General features: G+C 37.0%; 1 protein-coding gene across 1 annotated transcript in view; it reads right to left on the reverse strand.

Moving 5' to 3' along the window:
* b3glcta (beta 3-glucosyltransferase a) overlaps positions 1–25,627 on the reverse strand; it is a 182,561-nt gene that overhangs the window by 92,765 nt on the left and 64,169 nt on the right. Inside the window, exon 4 of the mRNA XM_083548013.1 lies at positions 12,352–12,461. Coding sequence (XP_083404139.1) covers positions 12,352–12,461 — 110 coding nt within the window. The remainder of the gene's footprint in view (positions 1–12,351; positions 12,462–25,627) is intronic.

Genomic DNA, 25,627 nt, shown 5'->3' on the forward strand with positions numbered 1-25,627 from the left:
GAATGTCTTCGGATGCCGCAGCATAGCATTCCCTTCTCTTAAACAAGGAAACCAAAATCTGTTCCAGCATGACGATGCCCCTGTGCAAAGCCAGCTCAGTGAAGCGATGGTTTACATTAGTTCCAATGGAAGATCTTAAATGGTCAGCTGCAGAGCACTGACCTCAAGACTATTGAACAGCTTCGGGATGAAGTGAAACACTGACTGCACCCCAGGCCTCATCACCTCACCTACAACACCCTTGTGGCTGAATGAGCATAAAGCATACTCCAATATCTAGTGGAACACCATCCCAGAAGAGTGGAGGTTATTATGAAAGAAAATGGGACTAAATGTGGATTGGAATGTAGTAATATGTAGGTCTTTATTTGGTCCTTTTGTATTTTTATGAAAGTAATTTAATTGGTAAAAGTGTGCATGTTGTTGACACACAAAACTACAAACTATTCAAGAAAATATTTAAAATAAAATGAAAATAATTTTCATTTGTATCAGACCTAATACACTGCCTCATTCCCCAAGGCTAATGCTGACATCTAGTGGCAGTATGCGAGCAATGCACAGGAATGCTTGAACACTACACGCATGCAAACTGAGGAATGCTAATTGATGCTTGATTAACAGCAAATGGCAGAACAAATCAAATCTCGGTCATGTCAAACAAAACAGTAACCCATCAATCATTGAAAAGTTATAATGTCTTATAGTCTTGCTAGCACTTCTGAACACCTCCAGCCATGCTGTGCTTCTGCCTGTGTAGCGCTCTGAGCAGCTTAACATTCAGTTTCTCATCGATTTGGCCCATCGGCTCATATCCAGGCTTAGCTGCTGTCTTACAGAAGCGAAATCACAGAGCTGCGGCGTAGAGGAGAGCAGATGGGGATCGCTGATAAAGATAAGCAAGTGCATGTTATAAAATGTGCCCGTTAAACATGCAATAGCCTCTTTAATAAGAACACCTATTGTGTACCTCTGCTTAAAACAATCAGTTGATGTTTTTTATAATCCCAGTGTAGCCTCAGATTTCTGTTTGTGGACGGTAGGAGTGAAACTGATGTGGTCTTATTAAGCATCCTCTTTAAATTTTGATGTATTTTATATTATATAAGATGTTTATGCTCTTTCTTTCAGCTTGAACCAGCCTGAGCATTCTCTACTGATCTTATCAACATGACATTTAAAAATGCAAAACTACTGTCTCAAAGCATCTTTACAGAACAACAATAATAAAAAAAAAATAATAAAAAAAATAAAAAAATATATATATGGGAATTATGTGTATTAATTCCTGATGAGTAAGCCTTGGGGGACTGTGGCATGGACAAACTCCCCCCCAGATGGTATGAGGAAGAAACCTGGAGAGGAACCACACTCATTTGGGTGATTTGGGAGTTTGATTGTAAGTCTTAAAATAATAAAAAAAACAACTCTCATATGTCACATATAATAATAAAAAAAAAGATTCTTTAATTGTCAGAATCAAATCATATTGTTCATGCAGCGCCTTAACCACAATGATACATTTCTCACATGAAAAGCTAATTAAATAACTGCATGAGGCGTTCCTAATAAAATGGCTGCTGAGTGTCTACAGTTGTGTATTTACAGTATGATAATAACAATAAAAATCTGTGTAATAAAAAAATCTGTTTCATTCTTTGTTCAGGAATAAAATAGTTTCCTAGGTAGTTTTTTTTTTTTTTTTTACACAATTCAGATATTGTGATTTAAAAGAAGGGGAATGAAAGTCAGCAGGAGAAAGACAGAGTACATGTGCATGAACGAGAGGGAGGGCAGTGGAGTGGTGCGGTTGCAAGAATGAGATGGTGGAGATGAATGAGTTTAAGTACCTGGGGTCGACTGTGCTGAAAAGTGTGTTAGAGAAGTGAAGAAAAGAGTGCAGGCAGGGTGGAGTGGGTTGAAAAGAGTGGAGGCAGGGTGAAGTGGGTTGAAAAGAGTGCAGGCAGGGTGGAGTGCAGGCAGGGTGGAATGGGTGGAGAAGAGTGCAGGCAGGGTGGAGTGGGTGGAGAAGAGTGCAGGCAGGGTGGAGTGGGTGGAGAAGAGTGACAGCAGGAGTGATTTGTGATAGAAGAGTATCTGCGAGAGTGAAAGGGAAAGTTTATAGGACTGTGGTGAGACCTGCGATGTTGTATGTTTTATAGACAGTGGCATTGAGTGAAAGACAGGAAGTGGCGCTGGAGGTAGCAGAGCTGAAGATGTTGAGGTTTTCATTGGGAGTGACGACGATGGACAGGATTCGTAATGAGTTTATTAGAGGGATTGTGTAGATCAGACGTTTGAAGACAAGGTAAGAGGTGTGATTGAGATGGTTTGATTATGTGCAGAGAAGGGACATGAGTTATATCGGGAGAAGAATGCTGAGGATTTAGCTGCAAGGGAAGTGGAGAAGAAGAAAAGGCCAAGTAGGAGGTCTAAGGATGTGGTGAGGGAAGACATGCAGGTGGATGCATGTTTAAAAGAGGCAGTTGTAGAGGACATTGTGATTATGGAGACAGATGTGATTATGGAGACCGATGTTCTGCTGTGATGACCCCTAACAAGAGCAGCCGAAAGAAGAAGAAGAAATGTTCACTACAATATCTAAAGGCTGCTTGTAGAGCAATTTTCATAAATGTTGATAATTCCTGGGTAAATGGACAGATTTATACAGATTTTTTTTTTGTTCTGCTATGTTAAATGTTCTAATATCAACAAACTATCTAACTATCTATTAAATTAATAATTAAATTATTACTATTATATTAATATTAGTTAAAAAAAAAAAGCTTGCCTTAATAATCGAAAAAGAAAAGAAAGGAAACTCTGCAAAACATAATTTTGATTATCATTCATGCTCTCATCATGCAGGCTCTACTAGACAAAGTGAAGTGTTTGGGTTCTGAATAAATGCTTAATTAAAAATGTTGGCCTCACAGGTGTAACGATCCATTTACAAACTATCAGTGATGGGAGAGCAAAAAACAAATGACCAGGTGTACACTTACTTATAATTCATCACACACAGCAGCTTAGGAGGTTATAATACTCAAAACTAATAATCACAAGTCTCTCTCCTCATTAAACTTTTTTGGTATGTGGCTAATTTGAAGTATGAGCCAGAGGACGGGATCTGATTACATTCACGGAGAGGCAATAATCAGACTCTGCCTTATAAAATAGTTAAGCTCACTCATAACAGTATGTTTTGGCAAGTTGGTATTTTTATGTGTTTATATAAAAACACATAACCTTCCTGGTGGCTCCATCCTCAGCATTCTCCTACTGACGTACCCCATGTTCCTCCTCTGCACATGCCCAAACCATCTCAATCGAAATATATATATATATATATATATATATATATATATATATATATATATATATATATATATATATATATATATATATATATATATATACACACATATATATATATATATATATATATATATATATATATATATATATATATATATATATATATATATATATATATATATATATATATATATATACAGTGAGGAAAATAAGCATTTGAACACCCTGCTTAGAAATCATGGAGGGGTCTGAAATTGTCATCGTAGGTGCATGTCCACTGTGAGAGACATAATCTAAAAAAGAAAAAAATCCAGAAATCACAATATATGATTTTTAAACTATTTATTTGTATGATACAGCTGCAAATAAGTATTCGAACACCTGTCTATCAGCTAGAATTCTGATTCTTAAAGACCTGTTAGTCTGCCTTTAAAATGTCCACCTCCACTACATTTATTATCCTAAATTAGATGCACCTGTTTGAGGTCGTTAGCTGCATAAAGACACCTGTCCACCCCATACAATCAGTAAGAATCCAACTACTAACATGGCCAAGACCAAAAAGCTGTCCAAAGACACTAGAGACAAAATTGTACACCTCCACAAGGCTGGAAAGGGCTATGGGGAAATTGCCAAGCAGCTTGGTGAAAAAAGGACCACTGTTGGAACAATCATTAGAAAATGGAAGAAGCTAAACATGACTGTCAATCCCCCTCAGACTGGGGCTCCATGCAAGATCTCACCTCGTGGGGTCTCAATGATCCTAAGGAAGGTGAGAAATCAGCCCAGAACTACACGGGAGGAGCTGGTCAATGACCTGAAAAGAGCTGGGACCACCATTTCCAAGGTTACTGTTGGTAATACACTAAGACGGTTATTCATTCATTCATTTTCTCCCGCTTAATCCGTAATTCGGGTCGCGGGGGCAGCAGTCTAAGCAGGCCCCCGCCTTCGACTGCTGCCCAATCCTCACAGCACCGTCCCTTACGGTCCCTCCTGCAGGTGGTGAGCCCACGGGAAGGCGGCCCCACGTCACTCCGACATCACGGACCTTGATATTTCCCACGTAGGGGACCCCTGGAGCATAGAGGGTTAAGGGCCTTGCTCAAGGGCCCAAGAGTGGCAGCTTGGCGATACCGGGGCTCGAACCCCAGACCTTGCGATCGGCAACCCAGCGCCTTAACCGCTGGAGCCACCACTCCCCTACACTAAGACGTCATGGTTTAAAATCATGCATGGCACGGAAGGTTCCCCTGCTTAAACCAGCACATGTCCAGGCACGTCTTAAGTTTGCCAATGACTATTTGGATGATCCAGAGGAGTCATGGGAGAAAGTCATGTGGTCAGAGGAAACCAAAATAGAACTTTTGGGTCATAATTTCACTAAACATGTTTGGAGGAAGAAGAATGATGAGTACCATCCCAAGAACACCATCCCTACTGTGAAGCATGGGGGTGGTAGCATCATGCTTTAGGGGTGTTTTTCTGCACATGAGACAGGGCGACTGCACTGTATTAAGGAGAGGATGACCGGGGCCATGTATTGCGAGATTTTGGAGAACAACCTCCTTCCCCATTGAATTGAGCATTGAAGATGGGTCGAGGCTGGGTCTTCCAACATGACAATGACCCGAAGCACACAGCCAGGATAACCAAGGAGTGGCTCTGTAAGAAGCATATCAAGGTTCTGGCATGGCCTAGCCAGTCTCCACACCTAAATTCAATAGAGAATCTTTGGAGGGAGCTCAAACTCCGTGTTTCTCAGCGACAGGTCAGAAACCTGACTGATCTAGAGAAGATCTGTGTGGAGGAGTGGGCCAAAATCCCTCCTGCAGTGTGTGCAAACCTGGTGAAAAACTACAGGAAACGTTTGACCTCTGTAATTGCAAACAAAGGCTGCTGTACCAAATATTAACATTGACTTTCTCAGGTTTTCAAATACTTATTTGCAGCTGTATCATACAAATAAATAGTTTAAAAATCATACATTGTGATTTCTGATTTGTTTTTTTTAGATTATGTCTCTCACAGTAGACATGCACCTACGATGACAATTTAAGACCCCTCCATGATTTCTAAGTGGGAGAACTTGCAAAATAGCAGGGTGTTCAAATACTTATTTTCCTCACTGTATATATATATATATATATATATATATATATATATATATATATATATATATATATATATATATATATATATATATGCTGAGGATGGAGCCACCAGGAAGGGGGAAAAAAGGAAGACCAAGGAGGAGGTTTATGGATGTGGTGAGGGAGGACATGCAGGTAGTTGGTTTGAAAGAGGCAGATGTAGAGGTCAGGGGGGTATGGAGACGGATGATGCGCTGTGGCGACCCCTAATAAAAGCAGCCAAATGAAGAAGAAAAATAATGTTTGGGGACATTATCACACATTTACTGTGATAATTTTTGTGAACATTAGCACACATTCACTGTGATAAGATTTGGGGACATTATTACAAATGTTCTCTAGTAAGTTTTGCGAATTTATCACACATACGCTGCGGTAAGTTTCGCAACTTTATCACACATACCCTTTGGTAAATTTTGCGACTTTATCACACATACACTGTGGTAAGTTTTGCGACTTTATCACACATATGCTGTAGTAAGTTTTGCGAATTTATCACACATACTCTGTGGTAAATATTGCGACTTTATCACACATACTCTGTGGTAAATTTTGCGACTTTATCACACATACACTGTGGTAAGTTTTGCGACTTTACCACACATACTCTGTGGTAAATTTTGCGACTTTATCACACATACTCTGGTAAATTTTGCGACTTTATCACACATACTCTGGTAAATTTTGCAACTTTATCACGAATACTCTGTGGTAAATTTTGCGACTTTATCACACATACTCTGTGGTAAATTTTGTGAACATTAGCACACATTCACTGTGATAAGATTTGGGGACATTATTACAAATGTTCTCTATAAGATTTGCGAATTTATTACACATACTCTGTGGTAGGTTTTGGTGACTATCGTGCATACACTGTGGTAAGTTTTGGGCACTGTTATCACACATGCACCGTAGTGGGTTTGATGGAAGTCACAAGCATATGAATCAGCAAAAGCTAATCGTTCAGATAAACCCATTTGTTTTAGTGCTTTTATTTTTATGTATTTTATTGGATTGCATTGTCCGTTTTTTGGGACATATGTCATTCATAAAAAGATGTTTTAAAGTGTATAGATTACATTCTTTTAGTTTAATCTAAAATAATTTCTTACATCTTTCTGAACAATAATAACCAATTATGAATTATATTTATTTCTTGGTAAATGAGGTGAATTTGTATGTGCTATAAATTATTTAATGTATAGTGGCTTGCAAAATAATTCAAGCCCCCTGCAATTAATCGCATTTGTCTAAGTAACAAATAATAAATACACATTCTTTCTTGTCAGTATTTTTTATTGCAAAATCATGTTCTTTTGAGTAAATGTATTAAATAAATTGAAATTAATTAGTAATCAGCAAATATTTGAAAGAAAATCCGAAACTGAAAAATGCTGCATGGATAAATATTTAATCCTCCATGAAACTCCAGATGAAAGCTTACTTGAAAATCTCAACAATAAAATATGATGCATCATGCTTTAGGACATGTTTTATTCTCACATCAACAACAATTTTAGTAAAAATAAATAAAAAGAGAGGAAACTTTTAGCAGGAAAATTGTCTTAAAAACAAAGCCAGGGTCAATGCCCAGATCTAAGCCCTATAAAAACATGTTTGAAGCCTGCTGTCAAAAACAACTTCCAACCAATCTGTGGAAAATGAAGCAAATCTGCTTTTCTGCTTGCAGGATATGCTGATAAATATTTCATTTTGAAATGTTTACTTTAGGAAAACATACTGGTTGTAATCGCAGCGCTGGCTGGAACACTTATAATCCAGACAAATCTCATGACAGATATAGGGGCAAATACTTTTTTTTTAATCATCTTCAGCAAAATTTAGCTGGAAGTGCACATTTTTAATTTTATCATTTGACTGACATTTAATTAATCAAATACTACAAAAGTCCTATTTTCTTCTTGTACAACACAGTAAGACTGTGTCAGATCTCACACCGGTCAAGAGCAGCAGCTACTCTGCAATGTTAACATCTTCGCCAGCATGAGAAAAATATCTAGGAATGACGGATCAGATCTTAACTAATGCTTTTGTTTTCAAACAAGTCATGAGTCATTGTGTTGGTGTGTGTTGTACATATTTGTAGTGGCAACGTGTTCGCTGAAAATGGCAAAGTTAGTGTGCACAACAATGCAATTCTGGCTCTTATTGCTAGTTTAAAAACCAGCACTGATCAGCAGAGCACAGCATGGCAACATGCAGGAACAGCACTCACGATGCCTGATTTATTAAAATGAAGTAAACGAATATTGTAGATATTTATACACAGCCGACCCAGCTCATTAAAAACTTGAAGCTCTGCAAGATCAGATTAACTTTGTCAAATTTTAGATTTACACAAACAAAAAGTTAAGTTTCATGGCCAAATATAATTAATAAGTAGCATAACAATTCCCTAAAGAACAGCTGCAGCAAATCAGGTCTAAAAACCTTCATTTCAAATAAAAACATTTCCATACCTTCACTTTAACAGTTAAACAGGAAGATATAGGTATTAGGTTTCAACATAAAATGATGTAAAAACACATTAATATGTATGCATTTGGCAAACGCTCTTATCCAGAGTGACTTATAACTGTCTTCTTTATACACTTTATACTATATACACTCACCGGCCACTTTATTAGGTACACCTGTCCAACTGCTCGTTAATGCAAATTTCTAATCAGCCAATCACATGACAGCAAAATGGCCTCCACAGTCACCAGATCTCAATCCAATAGAGCACCTTTGGGATGTGGTGGAACGGGAGATTCGCATCATGGATTTGCAGCCGACAAATCTGCAGCAACTGCGTGATACTATCATGTCAATATGGACCAAAATCTCTGAGGAATGTTTCCTGTACCTTGTTGAATCTATGCCACGAAGGATTAAGGCAGTTCTGAAGGCAAAAGTGGGTCCAACCCGATACTACTAAGGTGTACCAAATAATGAGCCGGTGAGTGTACTTCTCAATACTATACTTTATAATGAGCAGTTACGGGTTAAGAGCCATGCTCAGAAGTCCAGCAGTTTTTATGGGATTTGAACTCATGACATTATGATTAGAAGTTCAACATCTTATTAGATCTTCCTGCAGGTTGATTCTTGGAATTCTCGGTCATTATATGTACGTTCAACAGCACTATATATATCCATGAAAGACTAAAATGTACAGCAAACAAAAGACATAGTATATTTAGGTACAGTTGTTCGTGGGATATGTAGTTCTTCTTCCTGACACCCAACAGTGGACCTTCTTTAACACTTTATGTAGCATATGCGTTGAACAAGGCTTGGGTGTGGATACACTGCTCCGTGTAAGTTTCCGTGTAAGAGGTTTTTTCTTAAAGATGGAATTGACAAAAACTGACAAGACATATTGCCTCTAAGTTCACCTAGGATTAGTCCATTCTTTTATTAGGGTTAGTTGCAATAAATAATCAGAGGTATATATTACATTTGTCATTGAAATTACAATGCAAACGTTTCATTAGACAGCTGTAGTAATAGATAAGGGAAAGATTCTCTCCAAACAGCCACACACTGATACACACCAGACCCTTTGCTACTCTGAATAGACCATTAGGGTTTAAATAATTGCCACTGATCATATCATACGAACGCGAGTTTAGAAATGAGTCATCATGTGACAGCAAGTCAGCCGAGAAGATTTTCTAAACATCACTGATCTCCTTCCTGACATCTCATCACAAACGTCTGCCCTGCAAACTTCTGCAAACTGTGACTAAACTCTCTGTGCGCTTATTAGTCATCAAACAACACCTCCAAGCAGGCCAGAGAGCTGACAGGGGTAATTACAGTGCCAGAAGGTGGGTGAGATCAAAATAAACCAATTATATTACTTGATCCTTTTTTTATATTTATAGGAAAGGAGAACCTTTCGAAAACTTAATAATCACCTGATTGGGATTTCACTTCTAAATACATTGTGAAAATCAGAACTAATTAATAATTATGACACAGAATATAATATTGATAGTTTTTTTTTTATTGATTTGCTGTATTGTGATCAAGTCCCTTTGACAAAAAAAGAAAGAAAGAAAGAAAGAAAGAAAGAAAGAAAGAAAGAAAGAAAGAAAGAAAGAAAGAAAGAAAGAAAGAAAGAAAGAAAGAAACTAATTGCTGCTAGAAACACAGATGGCAAATAAAGTGATAAGTCAGAACATCGGCTGAAGTAGACATATAGAGATAGTTAAAGAGAGTTAAATTAGTATAAGGAATATAAATCAGTGACAAAGTGACAATGGTAGAGTGATATAAATAAATATAGAGAAAGGGAGCGTGTGATGTTTGTAGATTGACAGAGAGATGGATAGAGAGATTGTTCGGTATTAATGGAGAGATAGATAACGTGAGAATGTGTGTTACAAGTGTAACAGGTGTGTTGAGTCAAAAACATTCCCTCAATCTATACAATTTTTGAAGACATTAGATTATTCATTAGAAAAATACAGAATGATAAATAATGTAAAGAGCATGAATGAGTTAGAAGTTCTAGCAGTCTTAAATGTAATATTATTTTCATTACATTATATATTTTCAATATTATCAACTACTTTGAGCTTCTCTAATGAGAAAACCCTCAGTTCTATCAGTTAGAATAGTCATAGCAAACTGAGAACAGTCTAATATTACTATGAGGTGAAAGGATTTGAGAATTTGGGTCTAATAATAATAATAATAATAATAATAATAATAATAATAATAATAATAATAATAATAAAGAACAGCGATCCCCAGGGGACCAACCCCAGCCATTAGGGTTGCACAAGCCTTAGTGCCGGTCCCAAGCCCGGATAAATGGGGAGGGTTGCGTTAGGAAGGGCATCCAGCGTAAAAACGTGCCAAATCAAACATGCGGATGAACCGCTGTGGCGACCCCTAATGAGAGAAGCCGAACAAACGAATGAACAAACGAACGAACGAACGAACGAAAGAACGAACGAACGAACAAACGAACGAACGAAAGAATAGAATAGAATGGCTAAAAAATGACCCCTAATCCTCATTGAGACATTTGACTGTCTATGGATTTACAGTTCCTCAGCCTCAGCTTCATCACTGGATGTACTGTAAGCATCATATCTGACCTCTCTTTCAAACTCCTATGAGAGTAAAAACGTATTTCTTGCGTTCCCTGCTGCTCTGCTATAGTCTTGCCTAGACACACTGTGAAGAGGGAAAGAAAAAAAACACAAATAGCGCATTTCCTATTTCTTTCAATGTCTATTTAAAGCACACACATTTGCTATCAAAGGAAATGGACCACCCCTGGACCACCGCGGTGGAGATATTACCTAGGGGTGGTGAACCATTCTCAGCACAGCAGTAACATTAACGAGTTTATCACTGTTCGTAGGTTTGGTTGTGTAAAAAACAAACAAAAAAAATAAAAAAGGGTGTTTATAGGAAAAGACTCTACAGTGGATATAAATGGAGAAACAACTACTAAATTTGAAAATAAGAGAGAAAATTATGAGAAAATTTAACAACCTAAACCTGTCCTTCCTCCAGGACAGTCACCATGTACCAAAAGAAAATATACTGTGAATCTTATTAGACAACTGTCCAACCACCATGATTTTGGGAGAATAGAGAAATCCAGAGTCCCTCAGGATGGAAACCCTGCTGTGCCACCATACTGCTCAACATTAAATATTTACATAAAATATGCATGCAGCTCACATAAAGCCACCAGGTGCTTGTGTGTGTGTGTGTGTGTGTGTGTGTGTGTGTGTGTGTGTGTGTGTGTGTGTGTGTGTGTGTGTGGAGTTTTTATAAGTCACTGCACTATGATTCATAAAGTGTTCTTATTAGAAGAACCCCTGCATAGTTGTTTTGATAGTTTATTTTGAGAAATGCTGGCTTGATCAAATATAATGCGGTGCCAACTTGTGAGTTTGTGCAGGGAGATGTGTGAGAAGCGAAGAGAGGGGGAAAAAAAAAATGAACTCGCATCTCAAAAACGCTTGTTAGCAACTATATAAAAATGTGATGTCTGGAATGAAAACAGCCCACATAGTAAGTGATGACAGAATATGTGTAGCTAAAAATACATGAAATATATAAAGAAATAAAAATGTAGCATGAGAGAGAGAGAGAGAAAGAGAGAGAGAGAGAGAGAGAGAGAGAGAGAGAGAGAGAGAGAGAGAGAGAGAGAGAGAGAGAGAGAGAGAGAATATAGACAAAATTTTGTGGACACCTGACCATAAGATTTCTTCGAACATCCCATTCATCCCATTAGATCCCATTTGCTGTTATAATAACCTCCTCTCTTCTTCAACAAAGTTCCACTAAATTTTGAATGTGTTTGTGGAGATTTGTGCTCATTTAATCACATGGCTTGTAGTAAAGTCAGGTACTGATGTACAGTAGGTGAGTTGAGGAGGCCTGGGGTGCAGGCAGCTTTCCAACTGATCCCAAAAGTGTTCAATAGGGTTGAGGTCAATGCTCTAAAGCAGAAAACTCCAGATCTTTCACTCAAACCTTTCTAAACCATATCTTCATAGAGCTTCCTATTTGCACAGGGGCATCGTAAGGCTGGAACAGGTTTAAGTCTCCTAGTTAAAGTAAGTTTCATTCTGCCACACCCAAAGATATCCTATACATTTGTGTGCCTCCAACTCTGTAATAACAGTTTGGGGAAGAAGCACATATAGCTATATGAAAAGTCCGATGTCCCAATACTTTTGTCTTTATTTTGAAGACAGACGGACGGACGGACAGACAGACAGACAGACAGACAGACAGACAGACAGACAGACAGACAGACAGACAGACAGACAGACAGACAGACAAAGTATACAGGAATATAGAAGGACACACACTACGTTACTTAGAGTGAGTGTACCTCTTGGAGTGCTTCAGCTTGTGAAAGGAGATCTGCTCGGAGTCTCTGTGCTCGCTCGGCATGGAAGGAGTTCTTCTGGCTCTGGATGACAAACACCAGCTCCCTCAGTTCTGCAAAATCAAGAATGATGTGTGTTACCATTGTGTACCTGTGCACTATTTTTCCTCCTTATATACAGTAATTCATTGCCAGTTTGATATTTCATTTGATGGGTCAAAGTGGTTTGTTTTATGGTTTTCTCTTATTGTTTGTTATTAAAGATTCTATTGCATGTCTGTCATGACAATTAGATGTACGAATATCAAATCAAAATGTAATTCTGGTGTTCCAGGGTTCTGACTTTTATAGCACCAAAAGCTGATTGTTCCTTTTTTTATCTTATTCTTCACCAAACTGTAAATCAGCCCACACTTGTCAATCAGCCTAATAATGGCACTATAGCACAGCATTTTATGTTTCCTCCCATATCTGAGAAACGCAAAGGCGTAGAGAAAAAAACATCTATCCTGGACTTTAAAGAATGACTGAGTTTCCTCAAAAACACAGCTGCTATAAGTCAAACACAGACGTTTCACACAGTTTCTCTCTTGTGTTCATCTTGATTGAATCTTGCATCTAAACACACTGCTATTTTTGTATCTGTGTTCCCTTCTGGAGCTCTGTGAAAGGTCAGTATTTCCATTCTAGCTCTTGGAGGAGTTGGATTCCTGAATACCTGCTTACTCCTGACTCTTCTCAGCATCCAACTTGAAAGTTAGAATTTGTTTGAAATGTTCATAACTTTTATATGCATTTCAAATTTACTCTTTAAAACGTCAAAACTTCCGAGCCAGTCGATTTATTCATCAGGCTGTGCTGTAATGGATTTTTCCCCCAAAAATTGTTACGCAACATAGGTTTTATATATAAACTCTAAAACAGATGTATTTGTTCTTTTCTTTTCCATTTACAAACCAGAAGGTCAAAAAACATTTGCACTGCATTTCTTTCAGCTTGTAGATGCATAGATTCAGTACATTTCTCCAAATAGGTCATAAACACAACACATCACACGGAATACACGCATAATGTTCACTTAGTGATGCAACCACCTCCTCCAGACAGCAGACCCCAAGAAAGCAGGATCACGGTCCAGAATATATTCCACCCACATTAAAGTGCATAACGCTGATGTACAACCTGCTCCATCAACAATCACTAAACTCTCCTGTTGCCAGGACTTAATATTACAATACGTCGGATTCTGAAATGCGTTAAAATTAATGCTTTCATTTAACGAACATTCCATTCGACTGTTGGACAGTAGTTTCATTAGTTGAACTCTAAAAACAAAATGACATTGTGATTTGTGGTGAGAGCAGGGAGCAGGTTGAGAAGATCCTGGAGAGGTGGAGGTACGTGCTGGAGAGAAGAGGAATGAAAGTCAGTAGGAGTAAGACAGAGAACATGTGTGTGAATGAGAGGGAGGGCAGTGGAGTGGTGCGGTTGCAGGGAGAAGACGTGGAGAAGGTGGAGGAGTTCAGGTACCTGGGGTCAACAGTGCAAAGTAATGGAGAGTGTGTTAGAGAAGTGAAGAAAAGAGTGCAGGCAGGGTGGAGTGGGTGGAGAAGAGTGATAGCAGGAGTGATTTGTGATAGAAGAGTATCTGCAAGAGTGAAAGGGAAAGTTTATAGGACTGTGGTGAGACCTGAGATGTTGTATGATTTAAAGGCATTGGCATTGAGTAAAAGACAAGAGGTGGACTGGAGGTAGCAGAGCTGAAGATGTTGAGATTTTCTTTAGGAGTTTAAGGTTGAACAGGATTAGAAACAATTTTATTAGAGGAACCATGAAGGTAGGATGTTTTGTAGACAAAATGGAAAGGGACATGGGGTGTCTAGGTAGAATAATGCTGGGGATGGAGCTGCCAGAAAGGAGGAAACAAACTCCAAGGAGGAGATTTATGGATTGGTTTGAAAGAGGCAGATGTAACAGACAGAGTGTTTGGTACCAGATGATCCTAATGGGAGCAGCCTATAGGAGAAGAAGAAACTATAACGACAAAATGAAGTGAAAGTCTTCAGGAGGTGTAATGGGGCTTTTATTTATGCACTAAATAAAACATGGTGAAGCAAACTGTCTGCGTCAGCAACTATAAATAGGCGAAACTGCTGAGCGAACACACAGCAATTACACCTGTGCAAATGACACGACTAAAACTGAGCCTCAAGGCAAAACGGTACTTCATACCTTGTCAATACTGCGAGTCCTAAAATGATGCAACATCCCTTAGGACATAGTATCCTGTAATGCCAATAAAACAACAGAACAGAATTTACCTGTGTGATAAATTTGTATTTGTTTAGCGCTCAAAATATTCATAACTGCTTTCATATCAAAACTAAAAAATGACCGTGGTTCTTTTTTTTATTAGATAAAAAAAAGCATGTCCACCATTTTTCTGTGTCGGACCATTTCTAGCTAGATTTGACTCTTTAGCCCTGTTGGACAAAATGTTTTTATGAAATTGACGTCATAAATAAATATTCCACTTGTAACCTCAGTAAAAAAAAAAAACGTTCATCCGAAAAGCAAACCATTCAAGACGCATCCGGTTTTAGTTTCAAGTGTTTCATGGTCACCAAGATGTGCACTGTGAGTCATCTGCATGAAGAACAACGGACATGTTCTATCTGATCAGCTGACCGGTGAGCTTAGTGAAAGAACCATGGTAAATTGTTCAGAATTTTTTCCCATCATATAAGAGTAAAGATAAACACTGACAAGCCTGAAATCACACAAGAAGAAATAAATCGATTTAAAGAAGAAAAAAGAAATTACCTGAATCCCTATTTAACATAATCCAGTCACTTCTGGGATTTTTGTGAGGTATAATTTTGTGAGATGTAGTTGGGTTGCCAAAAAGGTATTAACTGTGACGGTGATGTGACAGTAGTCAGTAGCTTATGCACAGACACAAATCCTTGACATTTCTTAGACGTCACAGGAGGCACTGTAACCTTTAACTAAGCTTGAATTTTAATGCTCAAGCAATGCAGCAGTGAGACAATAGCTGAACATTTACGGTTGTGTTCAACTCATTATGCCACAACAATGCAGGCTGAATTGAGTTCGGAGCTGCAATAAGCTTCAAATGAGTGACAATCAGTGGTGGACAGTAACAAATGTAATGTATTTCGTTAGCTTTTTCGCATATCTGTACTTTACTGAAGTATTTCCATTTGGGGAGATTTTAACTTCACTACATTTCAAAGTGAAATATTTTACTTTTTACTCAACTATATTTTGCAAAATCAGTTCCTTTTTATTTATGAGTGTATAAAACGTAATGTGGTCAAGTACGCAGCAAGCCACCAATCAGGGTCGAGCGCCGCTTTGTTTTAAACTTCTTGCCGTTTGATGGTATCTACTTATCATCAACATACACTTCAGCACCAGTTTAACATCAAGCAGAACATTTTGGGAGGAATAAATGATGGAAGAGACTCCTGACAGCAACTCGCCACAACACCTATGGCGATATTTCTGAAGCTTTGGGCTCATGATAATTTTAATAGACATCCATCTGTGTTTGACTCATTAATATCATTCTATTAATAGATTGTTGTGCTGAGAGTCACATCAGAGTCTTTTCACATAAACTGTGTTGATTAAGCAAAGTGAAAATAGGAACATTATAGCCATAATACATCAAAGTACTTTTTGATGTTTTTATATTTAAGTACATTTGAGGGCATATACTTTTATACTTTTTCTGAAGTGAAAGGAAGCACTTTTACTTTTACTTTTATATGTCTACTTTAACTCAAGTACATGGGTTGTGTACTTCGTCCACTACTGGTGACATCTGGATATCTAGTTTATAAACTGCATATACAATTACATTACAGAAATCCCAAAATAGTGCATTAAGAACAGGTTTCCATCAAATAATTACATTCATGACCAAGACAGACACAGAGGTGGGAAAAGTACACACATCCTTCACTTAAGTAGAAGTACAGACTATGCTTTTTTTACTCAAGTTAAAGTAAAGAAGTTTGAGCTCTGACATGTACTTTGGTAAAAAGTAGTCATTACTACTACCTGTTTTAGAGTCACCTCATGTCATATTAATATTAGGGCTGTCAAGTGATTAAAATGATCAATCGTGATGAATTGCATGATTGTCATAAGTTGATTTACGATTAATCACAACTTAATCGCACATTTTAATCTGTTCTAAATGTACCTTTAACTTTTCACATTTATAATATTTTTATCAACATGGACATGGACAAATATTGATGCTTAATGCCAATGTACTTCATTTTGTCGATTTTGTTGGTAATTGTGTGCATCATGATGAATTTTGGTGCTGATTTGGAACTTGGCGCATCATTAAAACAAATGTTTACTGAATAAAAATGGTTTTTCAGTAAAGGTTTTTTTTTTTTTTTTTTTTATATGAGTAAAAAAGGGCGTCGTAAACAAACGTGTTGTTTATATTAAAATCGTCAAACAGAAATGAGTGCTGCTTTAATCGAATAATAAAATAAATCAAATAATGCATTTATAAAACTTTTGCCGTTAATTTTGTTACCTAATAAATATATCCAGGCTGAACAACCACCACATAGAACACAAACAGAGCAAAAATGATGGTCAAGTCAAGTCAAGTTTATTTCTATAGCGCTTTTCACAACAGACATTGTTTTAAAGCAGCTTTACAGAATTTTAACAGTTAACAGTGAATGGTGTGTGTTTATCCCTGATGAGCAGCCATGGTGACTGTGGCAAAAACTCCCTTAGATGTTATGGGGAAGAAACCTTGAGAGGAACCAGACTCAAAAGGGGAACCATCCCTATTTGGGTGACATCAAGAGTGTGATTATAGTCTTTAAAACAATACAGAACACTGGAGAATGAGAACTAACATGACCACTGGAATGTACGATTATAAATAATGATTTTTCTACAGTCTTTTACAGTCATTTGTGGTTATAAAACTATAACAATGTGATCAGGAATGTTTCTGTACTCAGTCATGTTTACATCACTGACTCCCTCTGTCTCATCCACGTTAACCCTAGATTTCTTGTTGCCTTCTGCCTGCTCCTTGTTAACTTTGTGAACTAGAATACATCTATGGTGTGTGATAAACAGGAAATTACACACCAGTTGTAGATTGAAAAAGCCGCGAAATGACAGGAAATATGTCGATGTGATGAAATCGGTGCGCAATGAGAAGAAAAAAATTGATATTTCACCAAATAGATTAAAACTAAAGTAATGAGTCTGGTTTGAAAATGTTATAAGTAGAAAGTACAGATATTTGTGTAAAAATGTAATGAGTGAAAGTAAAAATGTAAATAGTGAAGTACTGATACTAAAAAAATCTACTTAAGTTCAGTAATGCTTGTACTTCTTTACTTCCCACCTCTGGACAGATGTGATGCTAGGTGAAAGACACAACAGGATATAATATATGTTGTGTCAGTATTTAAGTGTATATACATCACACCCAACCTATGGAGTCATAAAGCATCTCGAAAGACACCTGCTCGGCAAAAGAAAACGCACCTGGATGAACGATCTCATGGGTATTTCTGTATTGTGCCAAAGTGTTTTTAGGAGGGTAGAGCGCATAAACCTGGGCAATTCAGGTTAGATTGTAAGCCTTGAACTCATCAATATCACTAGAGTAAATGCTCCTGTAGTTTCTGTAGAGTTTGCTCAAAGGCACTTTTTACAATACTTTACAAACAAAAAAAAAAAACACAATATCTTGCAGAGATTGCTTTGGTAATGACATTTTTGCAAAACAAGGCTCAGTAAAAGATAAAGTTCTCTCCTGAAAATAAAAAAAGCATGATTATTCCACCTCTCCATCTGGTCCCTCTGTTTTCAGCAAGACTGCAACCATAATGGAAATTTGCATTTTTATTTTATTTTATTTTTTACACAACCAAGCTTGTATAAACAAATTCATTAAAATATATGAACAGGACAAAAAACTCACACACGTTACAAGATCCCATGTGCTCTACAGAGACACTGACAATGAGCAAGAAAATACATACACAAAGAAAATTGAGCAGATACTGAACTATAAACCAGACCATTACTTACAAAACGCATAAAGAATGTAAAAGCTCTAAAAGGGTGCTCTTCACAAAATAAACCATTAGAACAGTTGTAGTGTGCCTTCCATATTTAAACAATTAAAGCATTCGGGTGAGAATTATACGTACTGCAGTTCAATGCGAGTCTATTTACAGTGCATGGTGAATTCTGTTCCTGAGTCTAAATCAATAGCTTAAAAACAAAACCACGACAGCTAGTGATATATATATATATATATATATATATATATATATATATATATATATATATATATATATATATATATATATATATATATATATATATATATATATATTCTACTCACTAGTTGTCGTGACACCAGGCTTTCCTAAGGCTTTTCCTGGTATCACACATACATATATATACATATACAGTATATATTTCGTACAGGGTTTTAGATTCGTCGTACCGATTGTAACCCTTCTAACATGTGAAACATAGTTAAAATCTAAATTTCCTCTGTAACGTTTTAAGTGGTGGACAGCAAGTTCGTTTAGTCTCCACCTCGCACTTTCTGTTTATTATTATTCCCATTTTACATTTTATTTAATCGATTTTTCTTATGCCAATTTAATTGAATATAATAAAAAAGTGTATTGCATTAACTTTCTTTTGGCTTCTCCCATTAGGGGTCGCCACAGCGGCACTAAGGCTTGTGCAACCCTAATAGGTCGGGCAAACCCGGGCCGCAGCGGTGAGAGCGCCGCATCCTAACCATTAGACCACCAGGGAACCCTAATAGTAATAAACTGCGTTAATAAAAACCGACAAGCAATTTTAAGTTTTGCAATTCTTCCCCATAACCGTACCGAATTTTATTGTATTTTTCTGATCCTGATAGCTAGGTTGGATTTAGCTAACAGTAACCCTAGACCATTTTTTAAATGGATACTGATTAATACTGGATACTAATATTAATTAATAAATTATAAATAAATATAATATAGCTCTTGCTGTGCACCGTACGCTCTCCGTGCAGCATGCAGTCCTTTTTCCAAGGAAGCCCAAACCTGTTTCAGCATCACAATGTACTTCTGCACAACAGTTCAATTGTGAGATGGAGTGAAAGATCTTGCGAGGCCAGATATAGATTTTAACCTCAACCTGACTGAATACCTTTGGTATGAATTGGAACCCTACATCAGTACCTGGATGAATGAGCACAAATCTTCAATTGGGGTCTCCAAAATCTAGTGGAATATCTTCCCAGAAGACTGGAGTTTAATATAACGGGAAATGGAGACTAAATGTGAAAGGGATGTTCAAAAAGAACATACTTATATTCTGGTCAGGTTTCCACAAACATTTGTCTGTACAGTCGACAACAAAATACATGATGTCTACTGAATTACTGAATAAAAAAATTCAATTGTTACAAAAAAATGTATGTAAAAATTGTAATAATTAAATAAATAATAAAATAATAAAAATATTTTCGCTCGTTATAGTGAGCATGTATCTATTGCCTCATGCTTCATAATTTACAACGTGAAAGGCCGTGCATGCAACGCCACACATATTGTAACATCAAATAAGATTTATGACTCATGACTGGTTTAATTAGGAAAAGAAAAAAAAATCCATCACAAGACAGCAGAATCCAAAAGCCCGAACAGCCAATAAGCAACTGACAGGTTTGCAATTCAATCTCAGTTTAAACTTATTATTTCACAATGAAATCATATCTGGTCCTATAGTGCTTCTGTTTTATTGATTAAAGAGGTAGAAAGGTTTCACACACTGTGCATAGCAATGACCTACAGGTAGTAACTGTATACATACAAAAAGAAGCAACTTTGAAATATCAAACATATCTGAAAATGAGTAAATCTATATTTACATGCAATAAACAAATAAAGTGCATTATTTTAGAACATTTTGATGCCCATATGTTGCCAAGAATCGTATCTTAATCTGCTGCCAGGTGTTTATTACCGCACCAAAATCACAACTCGAGCACCCCTTCAATTTCACCTTCCAAAATAAAAATAATTAAAAAAGAAAGTTTAATTACACGCTTAAATCTGAACACACCCACACACACAGATGAACCTTTTGCTAGTCATCCTGTCACATCAACAAATGTTAACTCCGCTCTCAAGATAAAACTCTTAGCCAGAATCTTTTTTCTTTTAATAACAACCTTTATTTCTTTTTGCACAGGCACTCTGCCAGTGCACCACTACCAAGTTTTAATTAGGTGCTTTAAGCATTTAAGCGGAGGGGTGAAAAAAATAAGTCATTATAAAATGAGCAATGTGCTTCATAAATTCTGATGAAGCAGCAGGAGCTCGTGATTTTGTATTTTTTTTTGTAGGGCTGAAATTTTTCATGACAGAAAACTGAAGATAGTCGTATGATCTTGCTTTCACAGAGCAGAAAGAGTGTGTGTGTGTGTGTACAATGGAGAAAAAAAGAGATAAAGAGGGATTTGGAAGGAAGGAAGATTTTAACATGCAGGATTAAATGCTAAAAATATTCCTGAGCAAGAGATGGGTCAGAGGTCATGTGATAGTGGTGTTAGAAGAATAGATAAAAGCGGCCTATTGAAGGAGCAGTCTGTGATTTTTTATTTTTTTTTAAGGGACATTCTGTTTCTGAAACTTTAACCCTGACCCCTCTGTTGACCTATTTCTATGGAAGCTGGTTTTATATTATGGCTGGAAAAGCGAAAAATAAACCTGAACCTCCACTTTCCTACACTTCTATTTTTCTCTGCTGTCTCTGACATTTTTCTCCTCTCCTTCTCCTCCTTGGCCAAAAGTAGCCCAATTTCCACTGCTACCCTTTTGGCTAACAATACCTGTAGCGGTCGTTGGTCGTTGGTAACCCGGGCCTCGACCAATCCGGTCCCAAGCTCAGATAAATAGGGAATTTAGGGTTGCACTGGCTTGTGCAAACCTAATGACTGGATTGTATAGTACATCTACTAATAATAATATATAAATTAATATTTATTTACCGATGCGAACGAAAAAAAAACTACACATCACAATACATGAAATTGATGCACCAATGAGAATCGATAAATCTTACCATTCTTAACATACAAACAAATAACTGGATGCAATATATAAGAATCAAATATATATTTTTTTTTTATTTACACCGTTGTTTTCATTAAATTCATGTAGATTTATTCAAAAGAAATATTTTCGATGCTTTAAAATGTAATAAATTATGAGTTAACAAAAGATGAGTGAATTGCTAAAATCTAATTCTATACTATATTAAGTTCTTTAATCACTAATGCAGGCTGTAATTGCAGAACAGTCCATCCATCCATCACAGTGCACTTTATGCAATGGAAACATATGCCCTAATTATACAGTGTTAATTGAGGTTTGATGCACATCAGAGAGAGGAAAGACACTTTAAATGCAGGTTACGATCTTCAATTACAAAGTAAAGCCGCTCCGACCGGACACCGGCTGTGCTGAAAAAAACATTTAATGCAATGCTTGTTTTTTATTTTTTTTAGCACGTATTGTGTCAGAGTCTATCTCAGCATTGCTTTGGACATGCATGGCCTCACAGTCACAGAGGGAATTATTTCCTGAAGCTTTCTTTTTAATCATGGGTGAGATGTGCTTGATGTAGACACAGACACAGACACAGTCCTTTAGTCCCTGTCCAAACCCTACTGCTTTCATCCATCTCTATATGCCCTTCTGTTGTAGGTGGGTAAAAGTGTGTGTGCATATCTTTATCTAAATAATTGCCAACAAAAAAATGAGTTCACCCAAAGTAAACATATCAAAACTGTGTGCAAAGTGTCAATATTTTGTGTGGGCACCACTGCTATCTAGGACTGCATAATCCTCCTGGCCATGGAATTCACCAGAGCTGCACAGGTTGTTGCTGGAATCCTCTGTATACTAATGACCTTTTTACAACTGCATCATTAAGAGCATCTTGACCAACAATGTTTGGTATGGAGGCTCCACTGTGTATGAATGTAAAGCCCTGCAAAGGGTGGTCAAACCTGCCCAACGATCACTGGCACCCTGCTATTGAGCACCTTCACCACAGCAGATGTCTGTGCAGAGATTATAACATCATCAAGGACTCCTCACATCCCAGTCACAAACTGTTTAACCTCCTTCCATCAAGAAGGAGATACAGGAACATACGCACCAGAACCAGCAGGTTCAGGAACAGCTTTTTTCCATCCACCATCACCCTACTGAACTCTACAGCAGCGGCCCCCAACCTTTTTTGCGCCACGGACCAGATTAATGTCGGACAATATTTTCACGGACCGGCCTTTAAGGTGTGGTGGATAAATATAACAAAATAAAATTATATGACCGGCATAAAAACTGACCGGACCGGTGCCTGGGCTTGGGGACCACTGTTCTACACTAGAACGCTCTATAAACACTGTGTATTACTTCTGTATAGTTGTGCATATTGTTCATTTATATACCCCTATTTCTCTATACATGTTACATACATTTTTGCACTAATATTTTACATTTGTATGTGTATCTATATATACACCTTACATCCTCCATAATATTTCACATAGATGTATATATAAACAGTGTACTTGATTATCAGCTTTTGCACATTTTTAACTGCCTTAGCCTTTATAACTACAGTGCATCCGGAAAGTATTCACAGAGCTTCACTTTTTCCACATTTTATTATATTAATGAAGCTCTTTCAGAGTGACCATCAGGTTCTAGGTATTAATGTACAAAAGGAACTACAAATGTTTAACCTCCTTCCATCAAGAAGGAGATACAGGAACATACGCACCAGAATCAGCAGGCTCAGGGTCAGCTTTTATCCATTCACCATCATCCTACTGAACTCTACACTACACCGTTAGAACACTTTATAACACTGTATAAACACTGTGTATAACTTCTGTACAGTTGTACATATAATAATGGTGGATGGATAAAAGCTGACCCTGGGCCTGCTGATTCTGGTGCGTATGTTCCTGTATCTCCTTCTTGATGGAAGGAGGTTAAACAGTTTGTGACTGGGATGTGAGGAGTCCTTGATGATGTTATGAGCTCTGTGCAGACTTCTGCTGTGCTCAATGGCAGGTAGTTGGGTGCCAGTGATGCGTTTGGCGGTTTTGACACCCTTTGCAGGGCTTTACTTTATACAAAGTGGAGCCTCCGTACCAAACAGTGATTGAGTTGGTCAGGATGCTCTTGATGATGCAGCGGTGAAATTCCCAAGTGACAGATGAGCTTTCCTAACCAGAGCTGAAGTGTTCTGGTGCCAGGTCAGATGGGTATATCTGAGAAATAGTAAGTGTTGGAAGGTTTTATATTATTGTCAAGGACTGCCTCCTGCTCACACTTCTACATCATGAAAATGAAACCCATCATCCATACAAAGTAAATACATTTACGAAATATAATTCAGCCTGTAATTAACAGCCTCGCAATCATTTTAGCTCTGGCTCAGGTGAATTATTCCATTTGTCCTTGTATGTGTGTGAGACAGAGAATGAACAGCTTTCTGTCAAATGAAATGCATAAACAAGAACACGACTTTGCAAGTCTAGTAAGTCATCACACTTGTGTGTTGTTTATGGTTTTGTTCAGCTCTAAAAAAAAAAAAATTATGCCACATTATGTCCAAGTAAAGAAAGCCATATCCAAATATCTGAGCTAGCAAGGATAATGTGAGGCGAGTTAGAAGAATTCACATTCATGAATACTTCTGTTAAACAAAATCTTTCATCTTTTCTTGAAATATGCACTTTGTGATTTATCTGTGTTCCACAATGTAACACGGGTATTTTAGTGAAGACATTTTTTGTTTTCATGAGAAATAATGCATATGTAAGTAGAAAAATTAAGTATTAAAAAACGAAAAGGAATGGAATGAGATTGGATGGATGGATAGATAGATGGATAGGTAGATAGGTAGAAGTGTAATGGATTGCATGTACAAGGAATTTGTTATGGTGTTCTGGTGCTATAAAAATAACTATTGAAATAATAACTATGTTAAAAATTATATAAAAAAAATAGGAATATAAAATCAAATATTCAATACAGATAAAAAACGACAATAGGTAAAACAATGATTTTTCTGCTTATAATTATTATTATTGCTGTTATCAATACTACTCCCATTACTACTACTACTAATAATAATAATTATAATAATAAATATATTTATGCCTCTTTTTACATATAGTAAAAGATCAAATAAAGTTGGTCATGAAAAGTGAATTGTAAATTGCTGGTATATCTGGGAATTACTGTGTTTTTATGACCATACACTCTTCATTATGCTCTCAGTGTCCTGAATGTGATGGTTTTGTGCTGTTATAATTTATGGAGTGTCGAAAGTGTGTCAAAAACAGGCTTAAAGGCTTTTTCTGCAGTCAGTGCCTGAAGGTGTACTGCGAGCATCCTGTACCTCAACAAAGTAATAGTTGCTTGTGATTATCAGCTCTGAATCTGTCATTGTCCCGCTAACACAGTCATTACGTCACTGCTGGGGCAAAAAAATACCCTGAATTTCAGCCCTTCCGCACTAATGGCCTTCGATTAATTATCGAGCAGGGTGGGCAGAGGAACATTCCTCCATTACTAAAAGCTCCCATCAGTCCTGGTGATCACCTTCGTACATTCTAAACATCCGCAGCGAGCCAAAGCAGGCAAAGTAAGCAATCAATAAATCTACTAAATTATAGAGCGTACTTTCAGAACAGAGCTGCGGCTTCCAAAGGCACCGTGGAGCGTCGTGCTGCTGAAACAGAGGAGGAGCTATCAGATCGCACTAAAGCCCTTTGGCTGAAAGATCCAATCACGCTGGCACAGAGGGAGTAGGAGAGAAAGGTGGACAAGGAGGTCGACCCTGCGGGGCACATGATTTATTTATCTGCTTACACACTGATGCAATTCGCTACTCCCATATTGCTATTTAGTTTCAATTTCACATGGACACAATATATATATATATATATATATATATATATATATATATATATATATATATATATATATATATATATATATATATATATACATATATATATATATACATATATATACATATATATACATATATATATATATATACATACAGTATGTATATATATATATATATATATATATATATATATATATATATATATATGGCTCTATAGCATTTCCATGGCTTGGTGATC

The sequence above is a fragment of the Silurus aristotelis genome (genome assembly GCF_946808225.1).
Source record: "Silurus aristotelis genome assembly, chromosome: 8".
NCBI classification, from domain to species: Eukaryota; Metazoa; Chordata; class Actinopteri; order Siluriformes; family Siluridae; genus Silurus; species Silurus aristotelis.